At 42.0% G+C, this 19,546-nt stretch overlaps 4 protein-coding genes across 6 annotated transcripts; 3 read left to right on the top strand and 1 right to left on the bottom strand.

Moving 5' to 3' along the window:
• Positions 1-1,043: 1,043 nt before the first annotated feature.
• Positions 1,044-1,628, top strand: LOC139196046 (uncharacterized). The gene is made up of 2 exons (XM_070821709.1): positions 1,044-1,085; positions 1,263-1,628. Exons 1-2 carry the CDS (start codon positions 1,044-1,046, stop codon positions 1,626-1,628), a joined length of 408 nt encoding a protein of 135 aa, XP_070677810.1.
• Positions 1,629-5,739: 4,111 nt separating this feature from the next.
• On the top strand, positions 5,740-9,434 carry LOC114822925 (NADH dehydrogenase [ubiquinone] 1 beta subcomplex subunit 9-like). 2 transcript variants are annotated; one of them, XM_029098090.2, is made up of 6 exons: positions 5,740-6,145; positions 6,254-6,295; positions 6,520-6,601; positions 7,218-7,273; positions 8,004-8,077; positions 9,211-9,434. In XM_029098090.2, exons 1-5 carry the CDS (start codon positions 6,014-6,016, stop codon positions 8,043-8,045), a joined length of 354 nt encoding a protein of 117 aa, XP_028953923.1. In that variant the 5' UTR covers positions 5,740-6,013; the 3' UTR covers positions 8,046-8,077; positions 9,211-9,434. The 2 variants fall into 2 exon arrangements, with proteins under 2 accessions (XP_028953923.1, XP_028953924.1); XM_029098091.2 differs by having other exon boundaries at positions 5,930-6,145; positions 9,196-9,434.
• An 873-nt stretch (positions 9,435-10,307) lies between these two features.
• On the top strand, positions 10,308-11,571 carry LOC114825206 (uncharacterized). Of its 2 annotated transcripts, none has more exons than XM_029103633.2 (2): positions 10,308-10,890; positions 11,154-11,571. In XM_029103633.2, the coding sequence occupies exons 1-2, from the start codon at positions 10,569-10,571 to the stop codon at positions 11,459-11,461; spliced, it is 630 nt and encodes a 209-aa protein (XP_028959466.1). In that variant the 5' UTR covers positions 10,308-10,568; the 3' UTR covers positions 11,462-11,571. The 2 variants fall into 2 exon arrangements, with proteins under 2 accessions (XP_028959466.1, XP_028959467.1); XM_029103634.2 differs by having other exon boundaries at positions 10,449-10,890; positions 11,157-11,571.
• Positions 11,572-18,534: 6,963 nt separating this feature from the next.
• LOC114824774 (small ribosomal subunit protein bTHXm) lies at positions 18,535-19,104 on the bottom strand. The gene has a single exon (XM_029102005.2). It carries the CDS (start codon positions 18,974-18,976, stop codon positions 18,677-18,679), a length of 300 nt encoding a protein of 99 aa, XP_028957838.1. The 5' UTR covers positions 18,977-19,104; the 3' UTR covers positions 18,535-18,676.
• Positions 19,105-19,546: the final 442 nt, after the last annotated feature.

Here is a 19,546-nt window from a genome sequence, read left to right as displayed (position 1 = left end):
GTGTGTTGGGTGCACCGCTGACTTCTGCGTCTTGCGATTTCGACCGAGGAAGGAACTCGTCTCGGCATTTGGATTCTAGAGCCTGAAGACAAGGCTGCTAGTTTTTCCGAAGTTCATGATTCGTCGACGTTGTTCGGCCTCAATAATTATATTTGTGAGAATATAAGTATGTCAAACTGGTACCAGACTATATGAACACAAATACTCAAAAGAGATAAGTGTCATGATTGTAAATGTGGTTTGATCGTAGAAATGCCGAACTAAAAAATGTACTTAAGAAAGGTGTACCAACCTGATGTTCCAGCCTTCTACGACTATTGATTAACCCTTACAATAGAAGGCTGGAACGACAGGTTGGGCCTGTTGATAGACCCTTACAATAGATTCCTCCCTCAGATAAGACCATACGCCACCTAGCATATGCACCATCCACCCTCTTGGATAAGGAACTTGTGTAGGTAAAGTCTCCAATGGGTTATTAGGTAAATATCCCAACGACCCGAACTTAAGAAAGACATGTTAATGCATTGATGGGTTCCTATCAAGCCCAAACTCATGGGCCGGAGACCTCTCCATGTCACCTGTTCTGCAATCCCGTCTACACCAGTGCCTATATGTTGAATTACCCCTATTAGTCCCACAGGGGAAATGAGGACCACTGTAAGTACCAGTAGTCAAACTTTGGTCACCCTGCAGCTACTTAATGTGACTCATTCCAATACACTGCACTCCACTTCGTCGTACTCCAGCTCGTCGGTGCTCCCTAGTACTGACAAGTAAGTTACGAACGTTGTCCGTGATGTCTCGAATAGGCGTCGTCCGAGAATCACCATATCCTGCCATTCCACCTTTCATAGGCTCAAAAGAACATTCATTATTATCATGACCAATTCTTCCACACCGGTAACAGTAATCCTGTAAACGTTCATAACAAAACTTGATCCACGTTGCATCATTATTTTCTCGGGGTAACCAACACCCGGTGACCAAAGGATTCAGGGTATTAACCATTACTTTAACTTGTAGGAAACCCCTAGCGAGAGATGGATTCTCAAAGTTTAAAAATTCGCCAATCTCCTAAGCAAGTGATCGAACGTTAGTCTCCAAGCTGAGATTCAGTGGAAGACCATGAATCTGAACCCAAAAAGGAACTAACTCCAGTTGTAGAATTTTCCCTATCAAGGGGTTTATGTTAGGGAGATCCTTTATCACCTTATCCTTTTCTTTTGGTTATTGAGGTCTTTTCGTTACTCATCTCGCAGACGTGTGCTCAATGTGAACTTTCTGGTGTTCAGCTTAATCAGCATGGGCCTACTATTTCGCATATTTTCTTTGCAGATGATACCCTCATCTTTCTTAAAGCGGATCAGGTGAACTGTCGTAATTTGGTGAAATTAATGAAGGTATATTGTGACGCATTGGGACAATTGGTTAATCTTAATAAGTCGAGTGTCTTCTTTGGTACGAATGTTCCTGTTGTTTTAGCTGAGGAGCTTGGTGGTATTTTGGGAATGCCACTTGTGGATGATCCGGGGACTTATCTTGGTGTGCCTGAAATGTGGGGTAGATCCAAATCCAAGGGTCTCGCTTATGTCAATGATAGGATTTTGAGCAAAATTCAGGGATGAAAGCATGCTCTTTTCTCATAGGCTGGGAGGGAGGTTTTGATTAAGGTGGTCATTTAAGCGATCCCGGCTTATTCGATGAACCCGTTTTAAGTTTCCTGAGACTATTTGTAAAGAAATGAAATCCTTGCTTTCGACTTTTTGGTGGGGACCTGATCCAGGGGAGCGGCATATACATTGGGTTTCTCGGGATATTCTCAGACTTCTGAAGGCTCAGGGGGGGAGGGGATGGGTTTCTAAAGTTTTATGGAGTTTAATGATGCCTTGTTAGCGAAACAATGTTGGCGTTTACTGCGGGAACCTGAGTCACTATAGGCAAGGGTGTTGAAGGCTTGTTATTTCCCTTACTGTTCTTTTTTGGATGCCAAGCGGGGATGACGAGCTTCCTGGGGTTGGTCGAGTTTACTTATGGGTCGTGACTTGTTGCTTCAAGGCTCTCATTGGCAAGTTATGAGTGGTTGGGAGATTCGCCTCTAGCGGGATCGTTGGTTACCCTCACTTCCTCATGCTCACCCTATCCTTTCCAAAGAGGTGCAGGTTAGCTGAAATACTATTGTGGATTCTTTATTTGATCCAGACACTGGGTTTGGAATATTGAGTTTATTCGACTGTTTATTTCAGTTTAGGAGGTTAATGCTATTTTGGCAACCCAAATTTGTGATTCCAAGATGCGGGACAGGTTGGTTTGGTCTCTTGCTTCAAAAGGTGTTTATTCTGTCACGTCAGGTTATCATTGGAAGCATTCCCAGGTCTTTCCTAGGCTTCCTCGTGCCTCCTCCTCGATTGTCACTATTACAGCAATTTTATGGAAGTGGGTGTGGAAGCTCCATACTCCCCCTAAACTTCGTTGTTTCATGTGGAAGACTTTGCTTGGTGCCCTGCCCACGATGGTAGCTCTTTATCATCGAAAATCATCATCTTCACCAACTTGCCCTTTATGTCATAACCATGATGAGTCGATTGAGCACCTCTTTCTCCTATGTCTCTGGGTTACGGCTATTTGGTTTGGGGGAGCTTTAACTTATCGGGTTGACAGGAATGCCATTACTTCGTGGGGCAATTAGCTTCTTGCTCTCTTTCAGGCTCATGCTCACTCGAAGGAGGATTTATAGTGGGTGATGTCTTACATTGCATTTTCTTGTTGGCATATTTGGAAAGCTAGGTGTAGGTTCCTCTTCCAACATAGACCTATTACCCGTTCCAGGTGGTTTCCAATATTTCCACGAGTGTAGCTGGTTTCCTTGCTGCCATGACGTCTTTCTCGGTCCGCAGTGTGCACATGCATTCTCGGAGTGATGGGCATGCTAGTTGGGATGCAGGCACCAGGGGTGGTTATGCAGGAGTTATAATTCAGGATTCTTTCGGTAATTTCCTTAACATTACCAGAAAAAGCCTCTGTGTGTCTTCTGTAGCCGATGCTGAAGTGGTGGCTGTGCAGTATGGTTGTGAGTTGGGTCAAACTCATGTTGTTCTTGAATCTGATTCTCAACAATCTATTTCATGTCTGCGGAGATCTCTCTTTGATGGCAAATAGGAGGCATTTCCCATTTTAGCGAGGTGTTTAAAGCTTGGGGAAGCCTTTCAAGACTGTCGCTGGTCTTGGATTCCAAGATTAGCCAATTTGGCGGCGGACCATTTGGCATCGTGTAGTTGTGTGGAGATGTGTGACGTGTCTTGGGTTGCTAGGCCCCCATCTTCACTGGTACATGTGCTGAATAAGGATGGCTTACCTTGTCCGCCTTAAGTTGGTGTTGGTGGTACAAGGGGGAACACTTTGAGGTTGTTTTGAGTGTCCGATCTTCTTACCCCTTGCACTTCCGGTTTGTTTTTTGCTTGTTAGCCTCTTGTTTAGCTTTTGTTGTTCTCCTTGGCTTCTTTTGCCCTGGTTAATACATCTCTAGTTTTCCAAAAAAAAAAAAGATGGCCCCCAAATCAGTTAATCAGAGCAACTCCACCCTTGGAGCCCTCCCCCCAGGCAATCCACTATTCAATCCACCATGTGAACAGTAACTGCCTTAATGAATAGTAACTACCTTTTGCATCTCCACCATTGCACTTGAATAGCTGTGGCAATAGGCAATAAAATATTATTAATTATTTTTTTTACAAAATAATACTAAATAAATTTATTTGTAATTTCGGATAAGATATTTTAAATCGTTCTCGTTGCGCCACGTGTCATTTACCCAAAACGACTATTATTGGTCATAGATTTCGATAAGATTTTTATCCAATGTCATCGTGCCACGTGTCGTTATCTTTTCAGAATCTTTGAGGATAGATTTCGATCAGATTTTAAATCGTTCTCGTTGCGCCACGTGTCATTATCCGAAAAAATAATTATTGGTGATGGATTTCAATAAGATTTTTATCCAATGCCGTTGTGCCACATGTCATTATCTTTTCATAATCTTTTAGGACAGATTTCGATCAGATTTTTAACGAATGACGACCTAATCATTTCAGAATCCTCCATATAATCCATCATCCATCCTTTTAAATCTCACACCAATTTTTTCAATATCTCTATCACTATTCATAGTTTCTGCTTCCTTCTTCACCAAATCAAAATCTATATCATTATTCTTAGTTTCTACTTACAGTGTCTTCTTCTTCAAGCATGATGTGGGAAATCGATAAAGAAGAGGAAGAATTGTTTAACCAATCTGAAGGAATGTTCAATCTCCATATAGCCCAAAATGAGAAGGAAGAGGATGAAGAGCAGAGAAGGAGAGATGACGAAGCAAGAATGGCCAGAGACTCACATTCCCGTCGAGTCATCCAAGCTGTGGCTTAGATATACAGGCCCACCCGTTCTGAAAACCTTGATAGAAGCAGGCAACAACGGGGTGTGGAGCTGTTGGACAATTATTTTGTCCATAATAGTGCATTTCCTGATACGTACTTCAGACGTTGTTTTAGAATGGAACGACATTTGTTCAACAAAATCATGATTCCTGTTTGCAACCATGATTCTTACTTTGTGCAAAAGAATGATGCTTTTGGTGCTATGGGTTTCCTTCCTGAGCAAAAAATTACTGCTGCGCTACAGATGCTTGCATATGGAGCATCTGCAAACCAAGTGGATGAGATAGCGAGGATGGGGAAATCAACCATTCTTGATCCACGTAATTTTCCCCACTTCGAAGATTACTACTAGCTTGTGCCAAGGCGTCTCTCCAAATAGTAAACGATTGACTAAGTAATTTCCAACGATTAGACATCGATTCTTTGGTTCTACTCCCACCCATTTTCTTAAGATAATTGGTATGAATAAGACTACACATTTCTCGCAACTGCATCTCATTACCTGTACGCGAACTATGAGTAACTTCAACCCAACTAGTACACAATGCAACATCTTCAAGAGACGTCCAATTCGTACCTGCATCAGTAATCATTTTGTTGAAAAAAATTGGATTGAAACTTTGAGAGAAAGATAGGAATGTGATTGAAAGTAGTTGATAACATATGAAATTATGGTGTAAGGTAGATGATAATGAAAAGGTATTTATAGAAAAGTAGAAACATTTTTTTTTTAATTTTCAGATATTTTTTTTCGGATTTTTTACAATTTTTAAATTTTTTTATTCAAATAATTAATCTCTGCCATTGGATTTAAAAAAAAATTGAATTCCAACATTCCAGATTGTGCCACGTGTCACAACGGTAACTTTTCTTAATTTTAAAACTTTTTTTTTAATTTATAAAGTAGATTAATATCAACCGTTGATCTCAGATCGAACGGTTGATATTAAATCAGTTTTTTTATTACCGTTTCAAATCGGACGGCTCATATTAAAGAGCCATTAAGATCGAACGGACCGTGGGAAGCCACGTGGCTTCCCAACTGTCACCTGCTGAAACTGGCGCGTGAACCCCATGCCTTGTAAAGCTGTCGGCTGAAGCGCCCCCACTCGCGAGTGAGGGGCACGCGCCTGACACAAAAAAAAAAAAAAAAAGGACCGACGCCAGGCCTGGCGTTAGCCTGACGTCACACCCATCTCGGGCTGCAAGGCTGGCAATCCTCCACGGGCCTGGCCCTCGGGCTCCCACCTTCACTTGGGCTGCCCAACGTTGGAGCCCTATCCACCGGCCCTCATGCCCTTTCCCTTTGCCTGTCCCCCAAGCAACCACCAAGGATGGAGTTGCTCTCATAGAACTCCAGTTTCATATCGAAAACCGGGAAAATACTGAATAAACCAAACCGATCGGTTCGAGTTTCGGTTCCTGGTACAATATGCCCGGCCCGGCCCTACCCAATTACGTCAACATCGTTCGGCCCAGAAAGGAAACGACGTCGTGGTGCCAGCCAGTCAGTTCGTCATCGAATTTCGTCTGTAGAAAGACCTGAAACAAGGAAGAGTGCAGAGAGAGAGGAGAGAGAGATGAGCGGAGTGTCAACAGCAGCGTACGTGGCTCGTCGAGCAGCTCAGAAGGAGAAGGTTCGGATCCTCTACAGGCGAGCCCTCAGAGACACTCTCAACTGGGCCGTTCACCGCCACCTCTTCTACCCAGATGTACTCGCTGCGCCCCCCTTTACAATCTTCATTATTCAATCACAACCATCCATCAACCATTGCATACATTCGATTTCAATCGCTTTCTGATTATTTTTGTTTTTTCAGGCTGATGCCCTCCGTGAGAGGTTCGAAACCAACAAACATGTGGTTGGTCTCTTCCCTTTTATTCAGTTTCCCCAATTTTTGTTGTTATTGTTTTTGTTTCGATTCGATTTCTTTTGAATTTTTCACATTTAGTTTCAAAATTTGAATTTTTTAGCTTGGCTGCATTTTCAGTTATTGAATAAATGTACCCTTTTGATTGCTTTGCTGATGAATTAAGGTACCCTTTTGATTGATGGTTTGATTGTTTGATTGGTGTGGATTTACAGGAAGATCCTGACACCGTTGATAGACTCATAGCGAATGCCGAAGCCACTTACAATAAGTGGCGCCATCCTGATCCTTACATTGGTACAATCCCTTTCATAAAATGCCCATTTTACTTGCATAAATTCATTGCTCTTGCCCTCAATTGGAAGGCATGGGAACAGCTTATATAAAATTCCAGGCATATAGGTTCTGTGTTTCTTGTTTGATGTTCTGGACCTCATTTTTTGCTGTAAGCTCTAATGTCTTTTAAGCTTTTAATATGGGTACTAGTTTAGGGAGAGAGGATTTTGGAACTGGCATTCATTCTAGATTTGATGGGGTTTCAACCTCACCTCAAATTTTCTTAGCGCGTTTAAGCTACCTTATGCTCGAGAAATTATCTTGGATGATCAACAAACTCATCAGTGCTTCTCTATGGTGGTCTATGTCTGTCTCTGATTAGCTTGGTGCTCATATTAATTATTTATTTTTTTGGAATCAATATTGTGGCACCCTATTAACCTATCCCTAAAGCCATATTTTTGTTCTCATTTGTATATTGATAAAAACTTGAATTGAGAGTTTGCTTTTGTAAATTCTAATAGGTTTGGTCTATCATTGTTTTACTTAATTAATCCATGTGTTTCCCAGATTATGTTTTTACTAATGGTTTTTATATATGGTCTCATCTTCTCCTCTCTCCATCTTGTCTGTGCAGTTCCTTGGGCCCCCGGTGGTTCAAAGTTTCACCGGAATCCTACTCCACCGGCTGGGGTAATTTTATTACAACTCATTCTTCAGTTTATCATTGTTCTTTTGAGTATTACTTGTTCACATCTATTTTGAGGATATCTACATTTGTTTTCAATCATTTTCTTACTTGCTTTTGATTCACTTGTTGTGTTGTGTTTTATGTTTACTTTGTGGCTAGTAAACTAGTCATGCATTTGTTTTCTAATCAGAGGGCACAAGTGGAATTGGACAAGTATTCTCATATGTTACAGTCGTATAATAGCTGGCATAATTATCATTTCTAGATGAGTACTCAAAACTAAGAGTTTAATTTGTCTTGCATGACTTTTTGCTTTTATTTTTTACGTTTTATCATCATCCTTTATTTCATTCAGGAAGATAAGAGTACAGTTATTGCCCAGTCTTAAAAAATGGATCCTTGAGAGTTTTCTTAGTTACCTACTAATTTGTTTTAACTGACGTTCTACCATCATTCTTTATTTCATTCAGAAAGATAGAATACTGTTATTGGTCAAGTTTTAAAGGATCCTTTAGAGCACTAATTTGTTTTCTTAATTACGATTTTTTTGGTTTAATATTACTATTGTCAGTCTCCAACAAAATGGTGGCTTCCTATTGCAAGTAGAAAGTTACTTACTTTTTAAAAAAATTCTTGGCTTTGCATTGTTCCTGTTTATCATGCTATTCCCTCCTGGAACAATACTGCACCTGGAACGGGTTTAACCATGGTGGTATTTGTTGTTTAATGCAGATTGAGATAGTATACGACTATGGAAAAGAGGATAATGACTAAAATTCAAATGTTTTTCTTCACAATAAATAAAGGTGAGCATTTTAATTATATACTTGATATGTGTTATTCGTTGTGGTTTCTTTAACTCTTTTCAGTGTGGATACTCAGTTCATTGGCTTTCTTGAGTTTTCACCCTTTCTTCCGAGACTGAGAATCACACTTCCCTTCTATCTAATTTTTACATGACGAGTGCCACATTTTGTCAACTCGCCATTTCTTAACAGATTAGTGACATCTTCACTAGACTGACATTTTCCTCCTTCCTACTTCCAATAAATAAATAAATAGCTAAAGTGATTTGTGTAGTACAAGCACAGCTTGTAGCCTCATTGTAATTTTAATAGGAAATCACAAATCTTGTGCTACCAAAACAGTCTTGTTCTTCTACCATCCACAAATTCAAAATCTTATTTTTCCACCTCTTTTAGTTCAATATGAACCAGTCTTCGGATCGATTTTATACACCCAAATTGTGACACTGTTGATTGCAAGGGGATTATAGTACTAGACTGAAAATTTTGTTTTCTTTGTTACTCATCTTGCATCAACTCCTGCTTAATCTTGAAAAATTGAAGGAAGCAAATTTGTACACCGCAAATTTGTACACAGAAAGTGAAGAGGGAGTGAAAATAGAACAAGGAAGAAAGAAAAAAAATGATATGAACCCAAACAGAGTTAAAGCAACGGAAACAAAGAGAAGGATTAACGGGAGGGAAATTGGAAAGTAGAAGACCCTGAAATGTAATCAAGATTTTCCATAATTCCACCAATTTGCAAGTGTGTGTGCATGAAGTTGAACATAGGCATAAGGGCTCTTGTTATTGAAGCCCATAGTGACTACAAGTCCTTGGCAGTAGTTCTTCTTGTGAAGTTTTGATGGCGCTAGCTTCGAGAATTAGGAAACTGATTGAGAAAGGAGACGGAGGGAGATGGGGGCAGAAAACAAAGGACTAGAGGAGGGAGGGAGAGAGATTATTTCCTTAAACAAGTGTAAAGTACTTATTTGGGTTATGTTGTTGAGAATTTTGTGTAGCAATGTGTTTCCCATTTTAACACGCATGAAGCGTTCCCCGGTCGTGCAATGCTTTTCTTCTTAATTCATTCTAATAAAAAAAATAATAATATGATGTTATATGTTGATGTCTCTTAGTTTTTAACGATGCAGATCAAGATGGAGAGTGACTATGATGATGAAGATAATTATTGAGGCCAGCATGTGTGACATGTTGCTTAAGCAAATGACGGATTTAAGCTTTGAATACTTTTAAATGCTTAGTATCTCCTTTTCAAGGTGTGTTTGGTATTTTTGTACAATGCGGCATATGCTGCAGGATCAGGATTGGATTAAGCGTGACGCTTGATATGAACAAGTTTCTCCTGTTCATGTAATTTGGATTCCCTGAACTGAGTTATCACTGGTGTGCAAGTACTAGACCTGCAGTTGGAGTCATGTAGTGCGGGTGCACGAGTGCATGTACGTGTGCTACGTCCACACACGTGCGCTCGCGCGCGCACACACACACACACGTACATTTGTTTGATAGGTTGGGTTCTAGGCATGCATTTCCAGTAGTGAATTTAGTGATTTTGGTCCGTATGAACTTCCGGATCTGGAATTCGCCTTCATAAAATTGCAAATTAAAATGCCGAGGCAGCGGTCTGTCATTTCGAAATCCGTCTGTTTGTTGGAAAAATCTCGTCGCACATACTCGCGTAGAGGTACGACTTAGGACCTCATTTGGTATGTGTTTCTTCGATTGAACGGTCCAGTCTCATCATCCGCCCAGCCGAAACGCCCACGAGACTGAGGAGAGTGTTGCTGCTGATTATAAGCTTGAACTCGAACTCGACTTCCACTAATTATGACTAATCAGCATCATTACACCATTGAATTAGAAGGGTGAGTAGGACATGATGTTATAATTAATATTTGACATTACCTTCGGTTTTAATTAATATTGAAATAACTTTGAAATTGGCATGGAAAACAATAACTCAAAATTTGAAGATGAGACGTCTCAATTTCAATTTCAAAGTGCTATCATTGTGGAAAGCGTAATTAAATTGTTAAGGCTCCTCCTAATACATAGTCTCTTTCCTTTAATGGTGAAATTTGGCACATAATCCTAATATGTTATTTTCTTTCTTTTCATTACTAATGACTCGTGTTTACTGACAACAACCAATAACAAGCGGTGGATCATTGTGGCGGATAGAGTATACCCGTATTCTTCAACTCATTGTGTCTCCGTTCAAACTCTCCCATGGTAACGCCCAATCAAAACAAAGCCAAGAAGGAACAGGGTATTTTACTCATAAATTGGGTGATAATTCATGGTTAATTACCACCATCGCTTTCATGTTTGTTTATTTTTGAATTATGTGATGACCCAACTAACCCCCACTTATCTCGGCTGACCCATAAACAAAAAACCCACTTTAGTTTCTCAGTGCCAAAACCATTTCTTCTGTTTCTTCTCTGTTTTTCTTCTCCTCTCTTCCAACTCCGTCCGGCGGCCGAAGATGGAGGAAGAAGGCATAAGAGCCTTCGGGTGGAAGCCCATCGGAGATGCCAAAACCCTATGTGCAACATTGTTTTCTGTGTTGACGTCTCTTGTCATGGTACTTCTGTTCCTGTGGACCATTTGGTCCGAATCTGGAGTTGCAGACACGCCGGGGATAAAGCGGGAGTCGAACAATTGGGCATTCTGCGTCGGAGTTCTAACTCTAGTTCTCGGTTTCTTGTTTTTGGCTGCTGGTCTTTCTTTACTAGCAAACTTGGTTATGAAACTCTCGGAACAATTGCAGAAGAGGCAGGAGGAGTCCAGGAAACCTCAAGCTCAAGGTAACGCAACCAACACCGAAAACGAGAACTTAATACAAAGCAGAAGGTGTTAGTTTCAGGCTAGGAGGAAACTTACACAACGGTTTCATGCACCCGCTCTCCTCACTCTCTCTCATCATATGATGAGAGAGATGATGAGAGAGAGCCTAGAGGAGGGGCGGGGATGTATGAAACCAGGATAGTTAAATTAACACCTTCCAAAACTAATTAATGAAATTTCATTCATCTGAACTTCTCATCTTACTCGATTCCTAATGATGCAGCAGGGAAGCTGAAGACGATATGCATTGTCAGCCGCATAGTTGTGAGTATCATCGCAATGATCATGCTGGCATGGGCAATCAAAACTGGATTTAGGCTTGCAACTGAACCTAGAAGAGAAGGCAAATATTATCCTCTAGCATCGCCAGTTGGTGTCGTGACTATCATGTTTGGCTTCACTTATTCTATCATCGGACTCTGCATAATTGCAGAGCTAGCAGTGGAGTTGACAAAGCAGTTGCAAACGACAGAGAACAATGAAAATGTAAATCAACAAGTACGCAAAATAAACGTCAAATGTTCTGTTTGACACTGCTATAATACACCACACCATGTGTAAATAACATTATATTTTCCGATTTAAGCTGCGATTATGGCTCCAGGGCATCAGCTACAAAGATGGAAAGGTTTTTGGTATCAGATGCTCTATGATCATGCCCTATCATTTATTTCCTTACCAATTTATGAACCATCTGGCAATCCACAATTGGTACTCCGAAAACCAAAGATACCTATAAGGTTTGCCCTCAATGTCTAGCAAGAGTCAAAATGATTTGGGGACAAGCATGAAGTCGCTAGCTTTCTATCAAAATTAGCATTATAAATCAATTAGCAACATTTATCTAGCAAATTGACTAAACAACAACAACAACAACAACAACAAAGCCTTTTCCCACTAAGTGGGGTCGGCTATATGAATCCTAGAACGCCATTGCGCTCGGTTTTGTGTCATGTCCTCCGTTAGATCCAAGTACTCTAAGTCTTTTCTTAGAGTCTCTTCCAAAGTTTTCCTAGGTCTTCCTCTACCCCTTCGGCCCTGAACCTCTGTCCCGTAGTCACATCTTCGAACCGGAGCGTCAGTCGGCCTTCTTTGCACATGTCCAAATCACCGGAGCCGATTTTCTCTCATCTTTCCTACAATTTCGGCTACTCCTACTTTACCTCGGATATCCTCATTCCCAATCTTATCCTTTCTCGTGTGCCCACACATCTCACGAAGCATCCTCATCTCCGCTACACCCATTTTGTGTACGTGTTGATGCTTCACCGCCCAACATTCTGTGCCATACAACATCGCTGGCCTTATTGCCGTCTTATAAAATTTTCTCTTGAGCTTCAGTGGCCTACGACGGTCACACAACACGCCGGATGCACTCTTACACTTCATCCATCCAGCTCGTATTCTATGGTTGAGATCTCCATCTAATTCTCCGTTCTCTTGCAAGATAGATCCTAGGTAGCGAAAACGGTCGCTTTTTGTGATCTTCGCTAGATTGCTCCGGTCATTAGTGTGGATAAGTATATAAATGGATAGAGATAGGAAAGCAAACACAAGATGTACGTGGTTCACCCAGATTGGCTACGTCCACGGAATAGAAGAGTTCTCATTAATTGTGAAGGGTTTACACAAGTACATAGGTTCAAGCTCTCCTTTAGTGAGTACAAGTGAATGATTTAGTACAAATGACATTAGGAAATATTGTGGGAGAATGATCTCGTAATCACGAAACTTCTAAATATCGGAGTGTGGTGTCGTCTTGACTTGCCTTATCTGTCTCATAGGTAGATGTGGCATCTTCTCTGGAAGTACTTTTCCTCCATCCAGGGGTGGTATCTTTAACTGGTGGAGATGCACAAGGTAATGTATCAATTTCACTTGAAGCTTACTTGTAGTTTCAGGCTTGGTCAAGCGCGATACAAACCATGTAGTAGGAGTCCCCCAAGTCGCCGAGCTAGGGGGTCTGCTGAAAGAGGTGACAGACAAGGTAAGCAATCAGAGCTCCGACTGATTGTTCACCTTCTCCCCATCTTGCAACAGCATGAAGGATAAAGAGAAGAAAAATGAGAAGAGATGATATGAAATACTTTTGCTTTTGAAGAAGTAACTTTCCACAGGCTTATTCTTGAACTGAGCTGGAGGGTTTTCTGGTTTCCTCCAGAGTATAAGGCCGACTGAAGAATTTGAGGGTCAAAACAAGTCCATCAAATCTAGAGTACGTTCCACCCTGCTGATATGGGATACTTTTGCTTTTGACAGAGTAATGGATGTATCGGCACGTGTGCTGTTACGCTTGTCTCCACATGCTTCCTTGTATCCTTCGCACTTGCCCTATCTGTTCCTCAAGCAGATGCGGAATCTTCCCTGGAAACATAAGATGTTGAAGATGAGTACTCGAGAGCAATGCCAGGTAAGTAATCAGGTAAGGGGTTCCAGGCAGTCAGTTCCTGGCTGGAAGCTTGATTCCAAGTGCTGACTGATTGCTCTCTTTCTCCTTGTCTTGCAGGTAAAAATAAGGCCAAAGGAAAAGACAGGGAAAAAGCATGATATGGGATACTCTTGCTTTTAACCCTGATGATATGAGATATTCTTGCTCTAGTATAGCTTGTTTGCAGAGGTATTATCGGGGGGAAAGAAAGCTGAATATTTCGAAAGGCTTCGTTGGGAGTGCCCTCTCAGATATGATGAAGGGTTGAGCATTTTTGCAGGTCTGCCTGTCCATTGGGGATGGAGGTCGACATATATAGGAGTCTCCCTAACAACAAGTAGTAATGCTATTCCTTTACCCTGCTTGGTCATAGCACGGTAGTGGGAGCTGTCAGTTTCACATGTTTTAACTCTGTCAGAGCACTTTGAAAAAGTGGTCTGTGGTATCTGGCTCTCGAGATTCGGAGAACGATGCCTCTTCGATTTTTGAGAAAGCAATCATGCTGGGGGTCTGGCTCTCGAGATTCGGAGAGCAGTGTCTCTTCGATTTTTGAGGAAGTAATCATGTTGGGAGTCTGGCTCTCGAGATTCGGAGGGCGGTGCCTCTTCGATTTTGGAGCAAGCAATCTTGTTGGGAGTGTTGTCTCGAATGTGAGTAAAGGTTGGGCATGTTTGCTAGTCTACCTTGCCACGAAGCACAAAGGTTGACACACAGGGACTTTCCAATTATCCAGCAATGGTACTGTTCCTTTACCCTCTCTTCGATTTTGAGAAAGTAGTCATGTTGGGAGTCTGGCTCTCGAGATTCGGAGGATGGTGCCTCTTCGATTTTGGAGCAAGCAATCTTGTTGGGAGTGTTTTCTCGAATGTGAGTAAAGGTTGGGCATGTCTGCTAGTCTACCTTGCCACGAAGCACAGAGGTTGACACACAGGGACTTTCCAATTATCCAGTAGTGGTACTGTTCCTTTACCCTTGTGGGTAATAATATGGTAGCTAGACCTTCAAAATTTATGTGTCTAAACTTTGTTAGTGCTGTTTCTTTGCTATTCTTTTACCTTTCTTGGTCAGAGCGATGTAGTGGGAGCTGCAAGCTTCACGTACTCAACTTTGGCAGAGAACTTTGGCAAAGTTATCTGTGGTACCCATGAGCTATTGTTGCGTGTGGGAAGTGGGTAATTGAACAGTAAGATTCATGTGCTTTCTACTTCACCAGAAGTCTTCGACAGAATGCCCATAATTTCTGCAAAGCTGAGTGTGCGTGTGACAGGTGCTGACAAGGCTAGAAAAGTAGGCGCCTCTTCGATTTCTGAGATCGGCCCTCGTGGTCTCTGAGCAGCCCAGCTTTTGAGAAAGCGAGTGCCTCTTCGATTGATTCGGAGAACGATGCCTCATCGATTTTTAAGAAAGCAATCATGCTGGGGGTCTGGCTCTCGAAGATTCGGGGAGCAGTGTCTCTTCGATTTTTGAGAAAGTAATCATGTTGGGAGTCTGGCTCTCGAGATTCGGAGGGCGGTGCCTCTTCGATTTTGGAGCAAGCAATCTTGTTGGGAGTGTTTTCTCGAATGTGAGTAAAGGTTGGGCATGTTTGCTAGTCTACCTTGCCACGAAGCACAGAGGTTGACACACATGGACTTTCCAATTATCCAGCAATGGTACTGTTCCTTTACCCTCTCTTCGATTTTTAATAAAGTAGTCATGTTGGGAGTCTGGCTCTCGAGATTCGGAGGACGGTGCCTCTTCGATTTTGGAGCAAGCAATCTTATTGGGAGTGTTTTCTCGAATGTGAGTAAGGTTGGGCATGTTTGCTAGTCTACCTTGCCACGAAGCACAGAGGTTGACACACAGGGACTTTCCAATTATCCAGCAGTGGTACTGTTCCTTTACCCTTGCGGGTAATAATATGGTAGCTAGACCTTCAAAATTTATGGGTCTAAACTTTGTTAGTGCTGTTTCTTTGCTATTCTTTTACCCTTCTTGGTCAGAGCGATGTAGTGGGAGCTGCAAGCTTCACGTGCTCAACTTTGGCAGAGAACTTTGGCAAAGTTATCTGTGGTACCCATGAGCTATTGTTGCGTGTGGGAAGTGGGTGATTGAACAGTAAGATTCATGTGTTTTCTACTTCCCCAGAAGTCTTCGACAGAATGCCCATAATTTCCGCAAAGCTGAGTGTGCGTGTGACAGGTGCTGACAAGGCTGGAAAAGTAGGTGCCTCTTCGATTTCTGAGATCGGCCCTCGTGGTCTCTGGGGAGCCCAGCTTTTGAGAAAGCGAGCGCCTCTTCGATTTCTGAGATCGGCCTTCGTGGTCTTTGAGCAGCCCAACTTTTGAGAAAGCAAACGCCTCTTCGATTTCTGAGATCAACCCTCGTGATCTCTAAGCAGCCCAGCTTTTGAGAAAGCAAACGCCTCTTCGATTTCTGAGCAGGCGCCTCTTCGATTTCTGAAGCTCCGTCGAGTGCAGATTTTTATAGGGGCTGGCATTAAGTTCCAAAGCACACTTGAATCTCCACCAGTAGAAGCTTCATTCTTGCACTTCTAAGATCTTGATTTGTCCGACCTCTTCTCTCTTCAACACCTTTGAAAATGTCTGGCCCCTCCGACCGTCGTTTTGACTTGAACCTTGTTGAAGAGGCTGCCCCGCCTTCTCCAGACAACATATGGCGCCCATCCTTCGTCTCCCCTACTGGTCCTCTTACCGTTGGGGATTCCGTGATGAAGAATGATATGACCGCTGCGGTGGTGGCCAGGAACCTTCTCACTCCCAAAGATAACAGACTACTTTCCAAACGGTCTGATGAGTTAGCTGTTAAGGATTCGCTGGCTCTCAGTGTTCAGTGTGCAGGTTCTGTGTCTAATATGGCCCAACGCCTATTTGCTCGAACCCGCCAAGTTGAATCATTGGCGACTGAAGTGATGAGTCTCAAACAGGAGATTAGAGGGCTCAAGCATGAGAATAAACAGTTGCACCGGCTCGCACATGACTATGCTACAAACATGAAGAGGAAGCTTGACCAGATGAAGGAAACTGATGGTCAGGTTTTACTTGATCATCAGAGATTTGTGGGTTTGTTCCAAAGGCATTTATTGCCTTCGTCTTCTGGGGCTGTACCGCGTAATGAAGCTCCAAATGATCAACCTCTGATGCCTCCTCCTTCTAGGGTTCTGTCCAGTACTGAGGCTCCAAATGATCCCCCTCTGATGCCTTCTCTTTCTGGGGCTCTACCGACTGCTGAGACTTCTCCTAAGCAACCTTTGTGAAGGCTCCCTCTTGTTTGTTTATTTTGACTCATGTATATGTACATATTTGTAGCTTATCGGGGATATCAATAAATAAGCTTTCCTTCATTTCAACGTATTGTGTTAAATACACCAAAGCCTTCTTCGCTAAGTTCTTTGAATTTTCTTTTGTTGAAGCTTGTATGTTGAAGCTTTCTGAGTGGAGCATGTAGGTTGGGGTAGTGTTCCCTTAATTTCCCGAGTGAGGAAAACTTCTCGGTTGGAGACTTGGAGAATCCAAGTCACTGAGTGGGATCGGCTATATGAATCTTAGAACGCCATTGTGCTCGATCCTGTGTCATGTCCTTCGTTAGATCCAAGTACTCTAAGTCTTTTCTTAGAGTCTCTTCCAAAGTTTTCCTAGGTCTTCCTCTACCCCTTCGGCCCTGAACCTCTGTACCATAGTCGCATCTTCTAATCGGAGCGTCAGTAGGCCTTCTTTGCACATGTCCAAACCACTGTAACCGATTTTCTCTCATCTTTCCTTCAATTTCGGCTACTCCTACTTTACCCCGGATATCCTCATTCCTAATCTTATCCTTTCTCGTGTGCCCACACATCCAACGAAGCATCCTCATCTCCGCTACACCCATTTTGTGTATGTGTTGATGTTTCACCGCCCAACATTCTGTGCCATACAGCATCGCCGGCCTTATTGTTGTCCTATAAAATTTTCCCTTGAGCTTCAGTGGCATACGGCGGTCACACAACACGCCGGATGCACTTTTCCACTTCATCCATCCAGCTTGTATTCTATGGTTGAGATCTCCATCTAATTCTCCGTTCTTTTGCAAGATAGATCCTAGGTAACGAAAACGGTCGCTCTTTGGTATTTCTTGATCTCCGATCCTCACCCCTAACTCGTTTTGGCCTCCATTTGCACTGAACTTGCACTCCATATATTCTGTCTTTGATCGGCTTAGGCGAAGACCTTTAGATTCCAACACTTCTCTCCAAAGGTTAAGCTTTGCATTTACCCCTTCCTGAGTTTCATCTATCAACACTATATCGTCTGCGAAAAGCATACACCAAGGAATATCATCTTGAATATGTACCATGGCAACTAAGCTCTACCATAACCACTATTATCCGTATACAATCATACCAATGTTTGGAATAATACCATCGGCATGCAGCTAGTGTCACAAATTGAACCACAATGCGTTTTCACCCCGCACACAACAAACTGAATATCATAACTCATGACACCTAATCCTATGCATAAAGCATTTTGAAGTAAATAGTTGGTGTCCATCTTATCAAAAGCACAAACCATCCTTATATGCTACACTCACATTGCACCCACCAGTCCAAACTCTAATGTATCTACCTAGTTCAATATTTCCGCCTAGTATTGCACTCATCTCTTTTTGTCAGTTCCACTCCAACAAAATTGCTTCAATCTATTTCTAGATATCTTCGAAGTTACTCAAGCAAGTAAGTGAAACATGGTCTTATAAGATTATATACTGAAAATACACACTATGAGAATAGAATTTACAAGTCCACCACAGAACCCGAAGTTAGAACCCCTAAACCCTAATCCCCTGCTAAAGGCTCCTGAGAAAAGGAAGTACTTCACCGTATGCAGATCAAATCCCTACTAATTCAGCAATCACCATTTTCATTCTTAACCCCAATAAGAATGAATAGCACAGTTAAACAGTATAAGTCCCTACATTTCCATTCTAAGTAGCTCCAGCAACATCCTAATCCAATCTAAACTACGGGGAGGGGGATTCGAAGCGGGGGAGCACAATCGCTCATGTCTGCCCACGCTCATGTCTGCCCATTGTAAGTAGCTCTCTCAATCAAAATTTCAAATATTATCATGCGTTTGTGGTTTTAGACAACAAAATTATAACACCCATCAAACAAACAAATTAACAATAGAAACATATATACCAGAAATATGCATTGACATAAAATAAAAATGCCTCCATTTGATAACAAGGCATGACATAAACACTTAAAATTAGGGAGTTCGACATTACATATATGGAGCTAAAACCCTAAGAAAAAAGAGAGTGAAAAATTGAAAATTTCAGATGAGCTTGAAAGGGAGAGGCCAAGGGGTGGACCTGGGGACCTCAACCTTGTCCTTAATGCGCTCGATCCTCTTCTCCTTCTTCGGCCGAGCGTTTCCGAACGACCCTTTGAATCGCTTCCCTTTCTTCGTCTTCTTGTCTCCTCGCCCGCACAGCATCGGCGCCCCAAGCACATTTGCTTTTGCAATTGCTGCTGCTGCCAGGGAGGAAGAGGAGGAGGTTGTGAAGAGGGCGCGCTGCTCCGCCATCAGCACCCGCCTCGCCGCTGCGCCGCACCACTGCATCATCATCGCCATTTCTTCCACTTCATCCACCACTATTCTGACTATTCACAGCTGCTGTTATCAAATATTTTAGTTTTTGGGTAGGCTTCCGTTGCTGAGTTGTATTGTGCCCGGATTGGCTATAAAGCCCAAATCCATTATGTTCTAATAATATTACTAATTACTGTTTAAAAAAATAAAAAAGAAGAGAGAATATTACTAGAAAAATGGGTGATCCTGTTGTTGGCCTATTTAACTGAGATACTCTAAGGAAATAAAGAGGGAGGGGGCCGGCGGTAGTAAGAGAGAAGAGAGAGATTTAATTGTGAGGTGTATGTTGTATCACCCTATTGTGTCTTTATTTATAGTAGTAGGATAGGTAAAATCTTTACCCTTTTAGGATTACAACTCTTAATAGGTAATCAACTCCTAATAGGAATATAAGAGATATTCCTAGATCTACTAGAATTTACACAATCACATTCTTATTCTAAATATGACTCCAACACTCCCCTTAAGTGTATAAATACTCAACAAACCATCGCATCATATCTTCAGCTAATAAGGTAGAATAGTTGATGAAGTCGTCGACACAACTGGTGA

This window comes from Malus domestica, chromosome 05 (assembly GCF_042453785.1).
Source record: "Malus domestica chromosome 05, GDT2T_hap1".
Classification (NCBI taxonomy): domain Eukaryota; kingdom Viridiplantae; phylum Streptophyta; class Magnoliopsida; order Rosales; family Rosaceae; genus Malus; species Malus domestica.
This window is presented reverse-complemented; position numbering and strand designations above follow the sequence as displayed.